This window comes from Scyliorhinus torazame, chromosome 4 (assembly GCF_047496885.1).
Source record: "Scyliorhinus torazame isolate Kashiwa2021f chromosome 4, sScyTor2.1, whole genome shotgun sequence".
NCBI classification, from domain to species: domain Eukaryota; kingdom Metazoa; phylum Chordata; class Chondrichthyes; order Carcharhiniformes; family Scyliorhinidae; genus Scyliorhinus; species Scyliorhinus torazame.
In genome coordinates, this window is record NC_092710.1 from 231,394,158 (window position 1) to 231,411,235 (window position 17,078).

The following is a 17,078-nucleotide window of genomic DNA, read 5'->3' on the forward strand; positions in this document are numbered from 1 at the left end:
GGCTCGCGATGGGGTGAGGATGCGGGGAGTTCATAGCACAACCTGTGGAGGAGCAGTGAAGAGCAAGTCACAGCTTAAAGATTTCTGTGTTAATCAGTTCTTATCCTGAAGTTGCTGTCAGATTCAATGGGGTAATGATGGCAAACTCCATCAGATGTCTCCCAAAGTTTGGATCAGGAAATCGTTTTAGTCATAGACTTAGTCATAGAAGTTACAGTGCAGAAGGAGGCCATTCGGCCCATCGCGTCTGCACCGGCTCTTGGAAAGAGCACCCTACCGAAGCCCTATCCCCATAACAAAAGGTTGCTGCATAAACTAAAGATGCATGGCATTGAGGGTAAAGTGGTAGCATGGGTAAAGGATTGGTTAATTAACAGAAAGCAGAGAGTGGGGATAAATGGGTGTTTCTCTGGTTGGCAACCTGTAACTTGTGGGGTCCCTCAAGGATCAGTGTTGGGCCCGCAGTTGTTCACAATTTACATAGACGATTTGGAGTTGGGGACCAAGTGCAATGTGTCAAAGTTTGCAGACGACACTAAGATGAGTGGTGAAGCAAAAAGTGCAGAGGATACCGGAAGTCTGCAGAAGGATTTGGATAGGTTAGGTGAATGGGCTAGTGTCTGGCAGATGGAATTCAATGTTGCCAAGTGTGAGGCTATCCATTTTGGGAGGAATAACAGCAGAATGGATTATTATTTAAACGGTAAGATGTTAAAACATGCTGCTGTGCAGAGGGACCTGGGTGTGCTGGTGCACGAGTCGCAAAAAGTTGGTGTGCAGGTGCAACAGGTGATTAGGAAGGCTAATCGAGTTTTGTCTTTCATTGCTAGAGGGATGGAGTTCAAGATTAGGGAGGTTATACTGCAATTGTATAGGGTGTTGGTGAGGCTGCATCTGGAGTATTGTGTTCAGTTTTGGTCTCCTTACCTGAGAAAGGACATATTGGCACTGGAGGGAGTGCAGAGGAGGTTCACTAGGTTGATCCCAGAGTTGAGATTATGACGAGAGGTTGAGTAGACTGGGACTGTACTCATTGGAGTTTAGAAGGATGCGGGGGATCTTATTGAAACATATAAAATTATGAAGGGAATAGATAGGATAGATGTGGGCAGGTTGTTTCCACTGGTCGGGGAAAGCAGAACTCGGGGGCATAGCCTCAAAATAAGGGGAAGTAGATTTAGGACGGAGTGTAGGAGGAACTTCTTCACCCAAAGGGTTGTGAATCTCTGGAATTCCTTGCCCAGTGAGGCAGTTGAGGCTCCTTCTTTAAACGTTTTTAAGAAAAAGATAGATACCTTTCTAAAGAATAAAGGGATTTGGGGATATGGTGTACGGGCCGGAGAGTGGAGCTGAGTCCACAAAGATCAGCCATGATCTCATTAAATGGCGGAGCAGGCTCGAGGGGCCAGATGGCCTACTCCTGTTCCTAGTTCTTATGTTCTTATGTAACCCAGTAACCCCACCCAACACTAAGAGCAATTTTGGACACTAAGGGCAATTTAGCATGGCCAATCCACCTAACCTGCACATCTTTGGACTGTGGGAGGAAACCGGAGCACCCGGAGGAAACCCACGCACACACTGGGAGAACGTGCAGACTCCGCACAGACAGTGACCCAAGCTGGGAATCGAACCTGGGACCCTGCAGCTGTGAAGCAATTGTGCTAACCACGATGCTACCGTGCTGCCCTTTAGATACAGTACACTTTATATGCAAATCATCAAAGCAATCAACAATTCTTTAGTACTTTTGGAGCCTGCTTTATGAACACAGTATCTGAACAAAATAATCTGATAGCTATTGTTGCCAAGATTTCTTTCTGTTGAAAATTATACAAAAACAATAGGTTAACATTTAAAAATAGCATTTTTCACATCTTCAGAATGTCCATGATTTCTCACACATCGAAGACTTTGTTTCAGATGAACCTGTCTAGCAATCTCTTAAAATACTTAGATTAATGCATGTTGGAGAGCTTGATAGCTAGTGGCGCTTATGCTTTGCTTGAATGATATTTTTTGTTCTATTTTTCTTCTCTCAAGCAGGAGGAGTGTTGTATCTTCTTTGACTAAAAATTAGACCATATAACTTCATAAGGTTTTAACTGCACTTCAGTGATCATCTTAAAGTTGAAATTAGTTGCTAATTTTGGTCTGTTGGTGGAGTTCTGTCATATAATGCAAGCTGCAACTATCTTAAATAAATATTTCGGTGCACTGAACTTACCTCCAAAGCTTTTAATATTATAGGCTGGATAGACATATCTGATAAAGTCTGTTCCATAAACCAGGTTCAAAGGCAGCAATAGCAGAAGCGCACTCATTTCTTTTGAAACCATGTTGTATCTGGAAGGTAAAAAATAGCAATTGTTAAAAGCAATATTGGAAAGAGGATTCAAGGCTATTGCTTTTAAAAGGTATTTATGAAAACTTAAAATGGGTGCAGCAACAGAGTAGATTTTTCTTCAGTTGTTCATTAGTAAAATTGACCGTTAAAATAAGCTTCTGTTTCAGGGTTGCAATGAAACTTTCACTGACATCTTTGACAAGGGGAAAACAGCCCAGATGGTCTGCTTTTAAATCTTTGGATGGAAAACTTGCACAAGATGTGTTTTGTTCCAATATGTAATGCCCCTTTAAATATTAAATGATATTCATGATCATAGCTTAAAAGTGTTACGTGAGTTGTTTAGTTAATAACTTGTTTATCAGTTTCTCAGATTGCTTCTTGCTAAACAGCATGATCCCAAGCTTGCAATCCATTGTTATCATAAATTTGATCTTTTTCATTTAAACAACACCGAATGTCACTTCTGGCAGAATAACAATCCGGTTTCCTCATTCTTTTGTATGTTAATACATTCTAAATCAAACATACCAATGTATGTTGTCTTCAGGTCCTTGCTTCAGTAAAGATTCCCCAACAGATTGTCCTCTGAACCAGTAGGGAGTATGGCAGTGGTATGCTTTCAACTGGTGAATACGGCTGTATTTATATGGAAGAGATTCCATAGATATCTGCAAGTTCCATGACCCCGCCTTTTAAAAAGGAAGCATTAATTATGCAGTCTGTGCTTTTAAAAAAAAAAACCATCAGAATGTTATATCAGGTTAGGGAGTTTCTTGTGGTCAAAGTTATCTTGCCTCCTTTGGGAGTGGCCATGGGCTGTTGTAAAAAGTTTCCAATCTAAATTCAGAAATGTTCATTCCGATAAAACATTTTAAAAGCTGAACTTATATTTGAAACTTTTATTCGTTTGAATTCAAAAGCCGGCGAAGGTTTAAAAAAAGATTTTACGAACTGAATTGACCTGTTTTGAACGATGATGCAATGATGCTTAAACACTTCTCTGTTATAGAACATAGAACATAGAACGATACAGCGCAGTACAGGCCCTTCGGCCCACGATGTTGCACCGAAACAAAAGCCATCTAACCTACACTATGCCATTATCATCCATATGTTTATCCAATAAACTTTTAAATGCCCTCAATGTTGGCGAGTTCACTACTGTAGCAGGTAGGGCATTCCACGGCCTCACTACTCTTTGCATAAAGAACCTACCTCTGTCCTATATCTATTATCCCTCAGTTTAAAGCTATGTCCCCTCGTGCCAGCCATTTCCATCCACGGGAGAAGGCTCTCACTGTCCACCCTATCTCACCCCCTGATCATTTTGTATGCCTCTATTAAGTCTCCTCTTAACCTTCTTCTCTCCAACGAAAACAACCTCAAGTCCATCAGCCTTTCCTCATAAGATTTTCCCTCCATACCAGGCAACATCCTGGTAAATCTCCTCTCACCCGCTCCAAAGCCTCCACGTCCTTCCTATAATGCGGTGACCAGAACTGTACGCAATACTCCAAATGCGGCCGTACCAGAGTTCTGTACAGCTGCAACATGACCTCCTGACTCCGGAACTCAATCCCTCTACCAATAAAGGCCAACACTTCATAGGCCTTCTTCACAACCCTATCAACCTGGGTGGCAACTTTCAGGGATCTATGTACATGCACACCTAGATCCCTCTGCTCATCCATACTTCCAAGAACTTTACCATTAGCCAAATATTCCGCATTCCTGTTATTCCTTCCAAAGTGAATCACCTCACACTTCTCTACATTAAACTCCATTTGCCACCTCTCAGCCCAGCTCTGCAGCTTATCTTTATCCCTCTGTAACCTGCTACATCCGTCCACACTATCGACAACACCACCGACTTTAGTATCGTCTGCAAATTTACTCACCCACCCTTCTGCGCCTTCCTCTAGGTCATTGATAAAAATGACAAACAGCCACGGCCCCAGAACAGATCCTTGTGGTACTCCACTAGTAACTGAACTCCATTCTGAACATTTCCCATCAACCACCACCCTCTGTCTTCTTTCAGCTAGCCAATTTCTGATCCACATCTCTAAATCACCCTCAATCCCCAGCCTTCGCATTTTCTGCAATAGCCTACCGTGGGGAACCTTATCAAACGCTTTGCTGAAATCCATATACACCACATCAACTGCTCTACCCTCGTCTACCTGTTCAGTCACCTTCTCAAAGAACTCGATAAGGTTTGTGAGGCATGACCTACCCTTCACAAAGCCATGCTGACTATCCCTAATCATATTATTCCTATCTAGATGATTATAAATCTTGTCTCTTATAATCCCCTCCAAGACTTTACCCACTACAGACGTGAGCGTCACCGGTCTATAGTTGCCGGGGTTGTCTCTGCTCCCTTTTTTGAACAAAGGGACCACATTTGCTATCCTCCAGTCCTCTGGCACTATTCCTGTAGCCAATGATGACATAAAAATCAAAGCCAAAGGTCCAGCAATCTCTTCCCCGGCCTCCCAGAGAATCCTAGGATAAATCCCATCAGGACCCGGGGACTTATCTATTTTCAGCCTGTCCAGAATTGCCAACACCTCTTCCCTACGTACCTCAATGCCATCTATTCTATTAGCCTGGGTCTCAGCATTCTCCTCCACAACATTATCTTTTTCCTGAGTGAATACTGACGAAAAATATTTATTTAGTATCTCGCCTATCTCTTCAGACTCCACACACAACTTCCCATCCCTGCCCTTGACTGGTCCTACTCTTTCCCTAGTCATTTGCTTATTCCTGACATACCTATAGAAAGCTTTTGGGTTTTCCTTGATCCTACCTGCCAAATACTTCTCATGTCCCCTCCTTGCTCGTCTTAGCTCTCTCTTTAGATCCTTCCTCGCTACCTTGTAACTATCCATCGCCCCAACTGAAACTTCACACCTCATCTTCACATAGGCCTCCTTCTTCCTCTTAACAAGAGATTCCACTTCTTTGGTAAACCACGGTTCCCTCGCTCGACGCCTTCCTCCCTGCCTGACCGGTACATACTTATCAAGAACACGCAGTAGCTGATCCTTGAACAAGCTCCACATATCCAGTGTGCCCAACACTTGCAGCCTACTTCTCCACCTTATCCCCCCCAAGTCACGTCTAATGGCATCATAATTGCCCTTCCCCCAGCTATAACTCTTGCCCTGCGGTGTATACTTATCCCTTTCCATCATTAACGTAAATGTCACCGAATTGTGGTCACTGTCCCCAAAGTGCTCTCCTACCTCCAAATCCAACACCTGGCCTGGTTCATTACCCAAAACCAAATCCAACGTGGCCTCGCCTCTTGTTGGCCTGTCAACATATTGTGTCAGGAAACCCTCCTGCACACACTGTACAAAAAACGACCCATCTAATGTACTCGAACTATATCTTTTCCAGTCAATATTTTGAAAGTTAAAGTCTCCCATAATAACTACCCTGTTACTTTCGCTCTTATCCAGGATCATCCGCGCCATCCTTTCCTCTACATCCCTAGAACTATTTGGAGGCCTATAGAAGACTCCCAACAGGGTGACCTCTCCTTTCCTGTTTCTAACTTCAGCCCATACTACCTCGGAAGAAGAGTCCCCATGTAGCATCCTCTCCGCCACCGTAATACTGCTCTTGACTAGCAGCGCCACACCTCCCCCTCTTTTGCCTCCTTCTCTGAGCTTACTAAAACACCTAAACCCCGGAACCTGCAACATCCATTCCTGTCCCTACTCTATCCATGTCTCCGAAATGGCCACAACATCGAAGTCCCAGGTACCAACCCATGCTGCCAGTTCCCCTACCTTATTTCGTATACTCCTGGCATTGAAGTTATACAACAGGAAGCTCCACTTAACTAATACATTTGTGTTTCTTTATTTTTCTTTTCTGAGCATAATTACGACCCAATCAGTGTCAGTTATTGCGAATATCAATTATGTGCCAAATTGATGATTCTTTTATTGACTGTAATTGGAAGGGGTACTAAAATTCTCAGTATCTATAGAATGGCAGAATTTATTTCTGACTGTACAGAGAGAGGCATGGGTCAATGTGCGTTGCTAAAGAGACAACTTTATGCAAAAGCAGTAAAGATGGGAGATGGTGCCATAACATTGTATTCACGTTTCTCTGATGTTGCCATGCTATTTTCCGGAATCCTGGAATTACGTTTTTGGAGTTTTTTTTGAACCATATTCACTAATAAATAATTAGATTCACAGTCCAAATTTAAAAACTGCTTCCAAATTGTAAAACTTTGCAAAGTATTTTTTGTATGCTGGGATTTATATATTTCTAAACGGGTCATTCTTTAGTTGTTTGACATACTCTGGATTCATATACATTCCAAAACCTTGTGATCTAATGTGCATTATTAAAGGGATTCCTTCTATTTGACAAAGCATATAAGAGTGAATGTTATTAATTCATACAACTGAAACAGAGCTTCATGTGCTGGAAAATGCATCTTGGGAATCAGGGCCTGGAGACCAGTATGATTTGCAGAATTTTGAAGTTCATGTACAGAATGTTTTGCTGTGCACCCAAAATACTGATATACCCCTCCTGGTGTATGAAGCCCAGCACCTGGAATGTGAATTTGTCAAATTGCCACAAGCCAAACATTCCTCATTCTAAAAAGCTTTTTGCATTGGTCCTAAAAGCTGGATTATAAAGTGAATCCCATATCTATCTGGTTAAAGTGCAGAGTATGTTGAGTTTCTATATGCAACCTGTTGCAGCATGTTTTTTTTAACTCCCTAACAAATCAAAGACAAGTATATTAAAATGTTGAAAACCAAATGATAGATGAATTGGTTCTGTTTTTCACAAAGTATAGTATTTATAAAGATTACACACTGTATCCTATTTGGAGCTTAATTTCTGAAGTCTGATGTTCTAGTTTGTCATCTGGAGTTGTAAATAAGTACAGAAACAAATGCAGTTTAATTTGATCGTCTTAAACGTGCCCACCTGAATTACCATTGGAATCACTTCCTTATGTGCATTGTTCTACACCTTTAAAATGACTACATATAAAGTATAGAAATTAATATTTGTTTCTATTAATACAGCTTGGCTATTTTTATGGCCAAATTTAATGATATCAGATATCTATAATCCTATATTTTTCCAACTCCCTGCAATTATAACTATACAGACTTCATGATTGCACTGCCCAGAATCAAACTATTTTTATTTGAACTGTTACAACATAAGATAGACAACACTTGGTGGAGCCTCGATTTTAAAATAAAACTTAAAAGCCAGTGTGGTAATTGTTTCTGACTAGCTAGATACCATTAACTGTACTGACAAAATGGCTAATGGACTGTTACTGCCTGTCTTGTAGAATTTATAGTTTAGCTGTCAGTAGGTAATATCTGATTGAAATTTTCAATCAACAGTGATTTACCTCTGATTTAGTGACTGTCACTGAACATGCTATAGAATGTCATCCATACCTGCTTAAGTGCCAGTAGGATTACAAATTTTATGTTGACATGAAGTGATGTGGGCTTTGTATCAAAACAAACTCTGTACTGCAGATTACCGGATCTGGATCTGAGAAAACTGAGGTCTGATCAAGAAAATAGTATGTAGAAGTCTACCACAGGCATAAGTTGAAAACTTGCCTTGCAGTCTAATGGACTTTGATTTCATTCCTACTAAAGGAATAGAGAATCAAATTTCAAGGCACCATAGAAATGCAGGTTTTATTGTCCCATGGATTTAAATTTTGAAAATATTTGAAGGTCATATGGAAAAAAAGGCAGTAAATTTTGAAATATTTAAACCTACCAGTTAAATATTGGGATACCTCAATTATAGTAGCTGGAATTTCAATCCCAGATAGTTTTTGTGGTTTCTGTTGCTAGATACCCAGCACGGTGTGCACAAATACAATGCATCATAAAATCTTAAAATATTAATTTATGACAATTTTTTTTTTTTACACAGAAAGGAATTAGAAGTGACTTGTAAATATTTGCTTTTTACAATCAGGTCAATTCATACAATTAAAGAAGACACTGATTTGGCAGGTGGTTAAATCCCAAATTAGATGGCTTTGATATTTCCCTAAAGACGAAATAAGTAATTAATTCACCTGCCCTGAAAATTGGTAAATACCTAGCATTTAGTGTTTGATTGGCCTTGTCCCCTTCTAGTTGTGAGTGGAGTATAATAAGCAAATAAAAGCATCTTGGGCACTTAGGTTGTGAAGTCAATCAAGCGTTGAAGAAGAACGGTGTGTAGGCAAACTTTGGTGACGTTGAAAGTACGATTATTAAGAGGAGTAAAGTATTTATTTTATAAAAAGTTAAGTAAGATGGAGTGAAGTGTAATATGTTACTTATTCTGTTCTAGTGCACACAAAAAAGGTTGTGCGTATTCAGATAAATTAACTTGCTCACAATTGCTTTTTTGTCTGTTCACATGCTGTGAAATAAAGCAACTTAATCAATTGTATTTGATCATATCTGGGCTGGGATTCTCCCAAATCTCCAAAGTGTTGACACCAGCGTAAACACCGGAGTGTTTCACGCTGGCGTCAATGGACCTCTAGGCCCAACGATTCTGCAACCCACAGGGGGCCAGCATAGTGCCGGAGTGCTTCATGCAGCTCCGGCTGCCGATACGGGCCCCAGCACATCTGGCTGAGGGTCCGCACACGCGCGGCGGCCGCGCACCATGGAGATGCCCGGCGCGGAAGAAGATAGGCCCCCCCCCCTGGAATGCGCGTGCCAGCCAATTGGTTGCCTGATCGCGAGCCTGGCATCGTGGAGGCCCCCTCCCCCTCGGAGTCTGATCCCCCCCGCCCCCGCCAACCAGGACGGCCGCCGCAGCCCCGACGCCGAGCTCCCGCTGGATGAGACCATATGGGAACCACGCCGGCGGGACTCTGCGGAACTCGGCTGGTCAACCGTGGAGAATTGCCGCGGGGGCCTCTTTCAGCAGCCCCTGACCGGCGCCACGTTGACCGCGCGTGACTGGCGCCAATTCTCCGGTCGGCAGAGAATCGCGTCTCGGTGTCGGACCCGATCGCGGGCATTCTCCGCCCCCATGCCGAAATTTGGCATGTAGGCTTGGAGAATCCCGCCCCAAATGTTTTCTGAGTTCATCTTCAAAGATTAAAGCACACAGGTGAAAAACGTGAATGCCTGGTTTCGATCACAGGATGATTTTGTGAATCCCTGTATTCTGTTATCATATAGTTAGAAACTATATTGGCATACCCCTAAATGTAAGGTGCCTAATACAGTGAAAGTGCAGTGCCTCTTTAGCCAGGAGAATAGCTGAGGCAAAAGCTAAACATATAATCTTTGGCATTCAACCAAAAATACGCTTTCACTATGATGAGCAATTTAACAAGGCAAGTGATTTCTGTAGTGATACCATGGATGTGTTGTAATTCACTGACTGACCACTAGGAGTCTCATTAGTCTATAAGTGAATGTTAGTCAGGTGACCTCAGGCTGACCAGGAAGCTGGGAGAGAGGTTGTTAATACTGTTATTCTTTTGTTGTTTTGTATATATTTGACCCACAGTTACTGTAATAAATTGTTTATATCTTTCGCTACAAGTGTTCTTGAAACATAAATCAGACCACCTGACAAGAATATTACAAGTTTCACACTGTTTTGTAATGCACTCAAGTTCAGATAATTGCCTTACTTTTGACGGTCCTTTAAAAGTACAATTGTATGACAGTGTTGCTATCAGAGAAATACTTTCTGCTTTGCACAAATGCCAATTCTGTGTAAATCTGGAATATAAAGCAAAGTCAGACTTGCTCCATTGCTGTGCTTCAAGATGCGTACAATAACTCATGTAAACCGTGACACTTCCCACTTTTAGATTTATCTGTTCCTTCTACAGTTTTATGAACATACGAAGAAGGATCAGGAGTAGTCTGTTCGGCTTGTCGAGCCTTTGCTGCCACTTAATAGGATCATAGCTGATCTGAGAGTGACCTCAAATCCGCCGAGCCTGATAACCTATCACCGCCTTGCTTACCAAGAATCTGTCCACCTCTGCTGTAAAATGTATTTAAAGACTCTGCTTCCATCACCTTTTCTGAAAGAGATTTTCAACGACTCTCAACTCTTTGAGAGTAAAAGTTTTGTCGTCTCTCCGTAATGCATGACCCCTTGTTGTTAAACAGGATCCTCTAGTTCTAGATTCTCCCATAAGAGGGAACCCTGTCAAGACCCCTCAGGATCTTGAATATTTCAATTCAGTTAACTCTTACTCTTCTAAACTCCAGCAGATGCAAGTCTAACCTGTCCAACTTTCCTTATAAGACAACCCGCCCATTCCGATATTAGTCTGGTAAACCTTCTCTGAACTGCTTCTAATGCATTTACATCCTTCCTTAAATAAGGTGACCAATACTGTACACAGTACTCCAGATGTGGTCTCACCAATGCTCTGTATAATTGAAGCATAATCGCCCTAATTTTGCATTCAATTCTCACAATAAATGATAACATTCTATTAGCTTTTTTAATTACTTGCTGTAAAGATTAGCATTTTGTGATTCAGCATTGTGACACCCAGATATCAGAACTCTGCAATATCTCACCGTTTAGATAATATGCATCTCTCTTATTCTTCCTGCCAAAATGGACAATTTCATATTTTCCCTCATAATACCCCATTTGCCAGATCTTTGCCCACTTAATTTATCCAGATCTTTTTGTAGCCTCCATATGTCCTCTCCACAACTTACTTTCCTTCCTATCTTGGCAACCATCTCATCCAGCCCTTCTTCCAAGTCATTAATATAAATTTTAGCAAGGAGAAATTTAAATTGCTAAGCGTCCTTTGATTTTACTTTCAATATCGCTTGCCTCTTGCTCTGTCATCCTTGAATACAGTTTATTGAATACTATAAAAAATATTCATCATACTTTTTCCACCAGACTATTTCATATGTCTACTTCAAGTTCTTATCCAGAATACGTTCTTCTCAGAAGGTATTTGAATTTTAAATCTATTTCTAGTAACTAACGTTGGGCAACAGGTGATTCTAAATGAGGGCCAGGAGTTCAATTCTTTTTTCAGATCTATCAATAGATAGCAATTACAGTCACATTCCTTCTTAATCCCATGTTTGATATTCTCAGTAAAGTGCATGGTGGATGGATTTTGTTGGCAAATTAAAATGTGGAAAATGTATATTAGAGGGTGGAAAACAAAATGACAGATGAACCAGTTCTATTTGCCACAAAATATAATATTTACAAAGATAATTATGGTTTGTGCCATTTGGAATTTCATTTTGACAACTCATGACCCACAATTGTGAATGTTAATACAAAAAGCAATTCAGTTTGCATTCACCATTTTGCAAGTGTGTGTTTTACAGTTTGAATAATTATAGCACTGGGGATATAGTGGAACCTAATTAGCTATCCTCACATTAACTGCACTTTCAATTATCTGTTGTAATTACCAATGGGATTCAGTTGTAGTTTTGTGTAAGCAAGCTGTTTTAATTCATGTACTGCACACTTTGAGTTCCAGGTCCTGCAGAATGTATTGTTCCCATATAGATGTCCCATGCTTGTTAATGGGTAATGCCTTTGCAACTGATATTTAGTTCTAGATAAGATCAGCAGTGCGAGTTGTGGTTTTGGAGTCTTTGCAACAGTAAGAGCTAGTTTATTTTAATCAAGAATATTCCATTACCATTTACATTCACTCATATTTGCAGCTTTTGACTTGCGTTCAAAGGAGACATTTTCCACCGTTGGACTATCGTGTTGGGATTTGACCATTTGCATTGCAATCAAAGTTCCGTGCCCCGGAATTTCCAACATGTATTGTCAGTTGTAAAGCTTAGGCGCTGAGTCAGAAATGTTATGGCACAGAGCTTTGAGTACCAGAAATTTGGATGTGAATTGGACAGGATAATTTGTGCGCCCACATTATCATAACCGATTGCCCAGATTACTCATTCCTTAAATCTATGCGGCAGAAATTCAGCTTGCAGTAAAAATGAGTGCCACTCAGACATTAAGTTGTCAAACTTTGACTCAATGATGACTCTCTAACCTTTGTGTCAGAAGGTTCTGAGTTTGAGTCTTATTCTATAGGAGGTCAGCATCTTGGATACCATTTAAAGGAGGTTTCTCCTAAAGGGGAGGTGCAGAGCCTTTAAGTGAATCAGTACTGTACATTGCGAAAGGTAGGTAGAGCTAACACTGTAAGCCCTGTAGCTTTGGGAACCTGCTATTCCGGTGAAGTCTGGAACACTGGTTCCATGGGAAATTTAATGGACTTGTACTTATTGAGGAGTATATCATTTACCTTTGATGTAGCACTACACTGCAAATTTTAGAGACATTGCTAATCTGAATTACATAGATAATTTGGAGTTGGGACATAGATGATTTGGAGTTAGATAATTTGGAGTTGGGACATAGATGATTTGGAGTTCGGGACCAAGGGCAATGTGTCCAAGTTTGCAGACGACACTAAGATGAGTGGCAAAACAAAAAGTGCAGAGGATACTGAAAGTCTGCAGAGGGATTTGGATAGGCTAAGTGAATGGGCTAGGGTCTGGCAGATGGAATACAATGTTGACAAATGTGAGTTATCCATTTTGGGAGGAATAACAGCAAAATGGATTATTATTTAAATGATAAAATATTAAAACATGCTGCTGTAAAGAGAGACCCCTGGGTGTGCTAGTGCATGAGTCGCAAAAAATTGGTTTACAGGTGCAACAGGTGATTAAGAAGGCAAATGGAGTTTTGTCCTTCATTGCTAGAGGGATGGAGTTTAAGACTAGGGAGGTTATGTTGCAATTGTATAAGGTGTTAGTGAGGCCACACCTGGAGTATTGTGTTCAGTTTTGGTCTCCTTACTTGAGAAAGGACGTACTGGCACTGGAGGGTGTGCAGAGGAGATTCACTAGGTTAATCCCAGATCTGAAGGGGTTGGATTACGAGGAGAGATTGAGTAGACTGGGACTGTACTCGTTGGAATTTAGAAGGATGAGGGGGGATCTTATAGAAACATATAAAATTATGAAGGGAATAGATAGGATAGATGCGGGCAGGTTGTTTCCACTGGCGGGTGAAAGTAGAACTAGGGGGCATAGCCTCAAAATAAGGGGAAGTAGATTTAGGACTGAGTTTAGGAGGAACCTCTTCACCCAAAGGGTTGTGAATCTATGGAATTCCTTGCCCAGTGAAGCAATAGAGGCTCCTTCATTAAATGTTTTTAAGATAAAGATAGATAGTTTTTTTGAAGAATAAAGGGATTAAGGGGTATGGGGTTCGGGCCGGGAAGTGGAGCTGAGTCCACAAAAGATCAGCCATGATCTCATTGAATGGCGGAGCAGACCCGAGGGGCCAGATGGCCTACTCCTGCTCCTAGTTCTTATGAATTGTTGCTGCCTTGAATGATCCTCCTCTGTGTAAAAACGTTTTTCCTCATGTCCCCTCTACACCTTCTGCCACTCTCCTTGAATCTATGTTGCCTGGTTCTAGAATTCTCCACCAAGGGAAAAATGTTATCCTGTCCACCCTATCTCTTGCCCTTGTAATTTTGTACACCTCAATTAAGTCATCCCTCGGCCTTCTTTGTTCCAAGGAAAATAACCCCAACCTGTCCAACCTCCCCGTAGCTACACTTTTCTAGCCCTGGCAGCATTCTTGTAAACCTCCTCTGCACTCTCCAGAGCAATAGTGTCCTTCCTGTGATGCGGCGACCAGAAATGCACACAGTATTCTGGTTGAGGCCTCACCAGTGTCTTATACAATTACAGCAATATTTTATTACTTTTATGTTCTATACCTTTGCCAATGAAGGAGAGCATTCCATATGCTTTCTCTTTTTTTTTTTAGAGAATATTTTATTGAGGCATTCATAATTTTAACAATTTTACACATCAAATTTTAACAAAAAGGAAAACACAACAATATAACCAACACCGGGCACAGACCCCAACCAAAATGGCTTACACAAACAATATTAACTTCCCCAACCACCCCTCCGTTGGTTCTCCTATTCTTAGTCATCTCTTCCATGCCCCCCCGCTGACAGTTTAATTCCACCCGAAGAAGTCGATAAATGGCTGCCACCACTGGGCAAACCCCTGCAATGAATCCCTCAAGGCAAATTTAATTTTCTCGAGTCTGAGAAACCCCGCCATGTCGCTAACCCACACTCCCGACTTGGGGGCTCCACGTCCATCCACCCTAGTAAGATCCGTCTCCGGGCCACCATGGTCAGGACGTCGGCCTCTCTCACCCCCTGGGCTCCCAGGTCTTCCGACACACCAACTATCGGCACCTCTGGACTCAGAACCACCCTCACTTTTAAGACCTCTGACACGCTCGCCACCGGTATCTGGTATAGCAACCGAACCCAAACCACAAATTCCTGTCCAAACCCAAACCGCCTCTGGACCTCCCATAAGTATTCCCACTCCACCATATCAAAGGCCTCTGCGTCCATGGCCCCACCAGCTCAATCTCGCGTCCCTCTGGAGGCATCATAATTACATTAAGCAACCTCCTAATGTTGGTCGCCAAGTGCCCTCCCTTAACGAACCCCGTCCGGTCCTCCCCTATTACCCCTGGGACACAGTCCCCGATCCTTGTGGCCAGGATCTTTGCCAATAATTTGGCATCCACATTTAACAGGGAAATCGGCCTATACGAGTCACAATATTCTGGATCCTTATCCCGTTTTAAAATTAGGGAGATCGACACCTGTGGCAACATCAGGGGGAGCACTCCCAACTCCTTCGCTTCATTGACCAACAGCGGTCCCAGCACCCCCAAGAACCTCTTATAAAATTCCACCGGGTACCCATCCGGTCCCATGGCCTGACCCGATTGCGTTGCCTCCAACCCCTCTACCACTTCTACAAGCCCAATTCGGGCCCCAAGCCCTCCACCAGTTCCTCATAAACCTTCGGGAACTCCAACCCTCCCAGAAACCTCATCATTCCCTCTTCCCCGGCTGGGGGTTCCGACGTATACATTTTGCAACAAAACTCACCTAACATCCCATTCACCCCCGCTGGGTCAAAGACCGTGTTCCCACCTGTGCCCTTCACTTTCCCAATTTGTCTCGCAGCTCGCTTTCTCCCCATACTCATGCCCCTCTCACCCTTCGCAACTGCCCTGACCCCTTACCCGTGGTTAACAACCCAAATTGCATTTGCAGCCTTTGGCGTTCCTTTAACAGCCCTTCGTCAGGTTCCTCTGCATATCTCCTGCCCACCTGCAGGATTTCCTCCACTAGCTTTTCCATCTCCACCTTTTCCCTGCGTGTCTCCCCCCCTGACCACTGCTTTCAGTGCCTGCCAAACCGTACCTGCTGAAACCTCCCCCGTATTATTAATCTCAACAATTCCCGCTCAGACACCTCTTCCTCCGCTAACAGTCCCACATCCAGCCCCCATCATGGGCGCCGCTGCCACCACCCCCCCGGGCTCCTAGTGCAGGGCATGGTTCGACTCAACATCCACCACCCCTGCCAACAATGTCTTAACCACCACAACAAAGAGATCTGTTCAGGAGTATACCATGTGCACATAGGAGTAAAACGAAAATTCTTTTGCCCTCAGCCTCCCAAATCTCCACGGATCCACCCGTCCCCATATGGTGCATGAACCCCACGAAGCTTCTGAGCTGTAGCCTCGAGCTCAACCTCTCCAATCTGGGATCCAGGACCATAGTAAAGTGCTCCTCCTCGTCCCCCCCGCCCCATAATCAGCCGCACCCGCCTCATAAATTCCACATTGTTCCAGTTCGGGACACAAATCACCGCCAACAAAACCATAGCCACTCATGAACCAGCTCCGGCCCATGCCCTGCACCTCCCCAGTCAAGATCCACTGTCATTGATCCTCCACCCATTACACTTTAAATACCCTTCCCTGTCAGCAGTCATCTCCCCCACTGACCCCCCCCCCCCACTTTGCGCTTCCGTGAACTGGTCTGCCCAGCTAGCCTGGCGGCCCCGCCCATGGCGTCTTCCCCCCCGCTCGATCATTAGTGCAAACAAGCCCTCCCCAAACCCAAACAAAGAGACCAATCCCCCATCCCTTAACAAAGGACAAAGAACAAATCTGAAGCCAAAAAAGAAAGAAATGGCCCCAAACACAAGTTAACCACAACAACACCGCATCTCCACCAAAGTTCAAAGTCCACCTTCTCCAGCCAGTCCATTGTCTCTGACAAATTCTACTGGCTCCTCCGCCGAGCCAAAGTACAATTACCGGCCTTCGAAGGTCACCCACAGATGTGCCAGTACAGTAGCCCAAACTTCACCTCCTTCTTGTAGAGGGTTGCCTTGACCTTGTTGAAGCTTGCTGTCCCCTTGGCCAACTCTGCACCCAGGTCCAGGTACACTCTGATTGCACTGCCCTCTCTGGTGCAGCTCCTTGTCTGCCTGGCCCACCTCGTAATTCCCTCCTTGTCCAGGAACCGGTGCAGCCGTACCACCATCGCCCTTGGCAGCACGTTACCTGGTGCTTCCTCATTAGCGCCCTGTGCGCTCGATCCACCTCCAATGGCTGTGCAAACGCACCCTCTCCAAGGGCTATTTCTCAAGTCTAGTCCAATTTCTCTTCCTGAATGAATGTCCATGCCTCCTCCGCCGTCTCGAAGTAATGGTGTTTGCCCTGATGTGTGACCCACAATCTCGCCGGCTGCAGCATCCCAAATTTGACTTTCTTCCTATGGAGCACCGCCT

At 43.2% G+C, this 17,078-nt stretch overlaps 2 protein-coding genes across 3 annotated transcripts in view; one reads left to right on the top strand and one right to left on the bottom strand.

Moving 5' to 3' along the window:
* LOC140411198 (uncharacterized) overlaps positions 1-3,057 on the bottom strand; it is an 83,429-nt gene extending 80,372 nt beyond the window's left edge. Inside the window, exons 1-2 of the mRNA XM_072500287.1 lie at positions 2,879-3,057; positions 2,228-2,346 (exon numbers count right to left, since the gene is read on the bottom strand). Of these exons, the coding sequence (XP_072356388.1) occupies positions 2,228-2,339 (112 nt within the window). The 5' untranslated portion in view covers positions 2,340-2,346; positions 2,879-3,057. The remainder of the gene's footprint in view (positions 1-2,227; positions 2,347-2,878) is intronic.
* nt5dc1 (5'-nucleotidase domain containing 1) overlaps positions 1-17,078 on the top strand; it is a 764,356-nt gene that overhangs the window by 156,458 nt on the left and 590,820 nt on the right. Inside the window, exon 7 of one of the 2 annotated variants that reach the window (XM_072499430.1) lies at positions 11,282-11,335. The exons of the other annotated variant lie outside the window; for it this stretch is intronic. Coding sequence (XP_072355531.1) covers positions 11,282-11,335 — 54 coding nt within the window. The remainder of the gene's footprint in view (positions 1-11,281; positions 11,336-17,078) is intronic. 2 annotated transcript variants of the gene reach the window in all.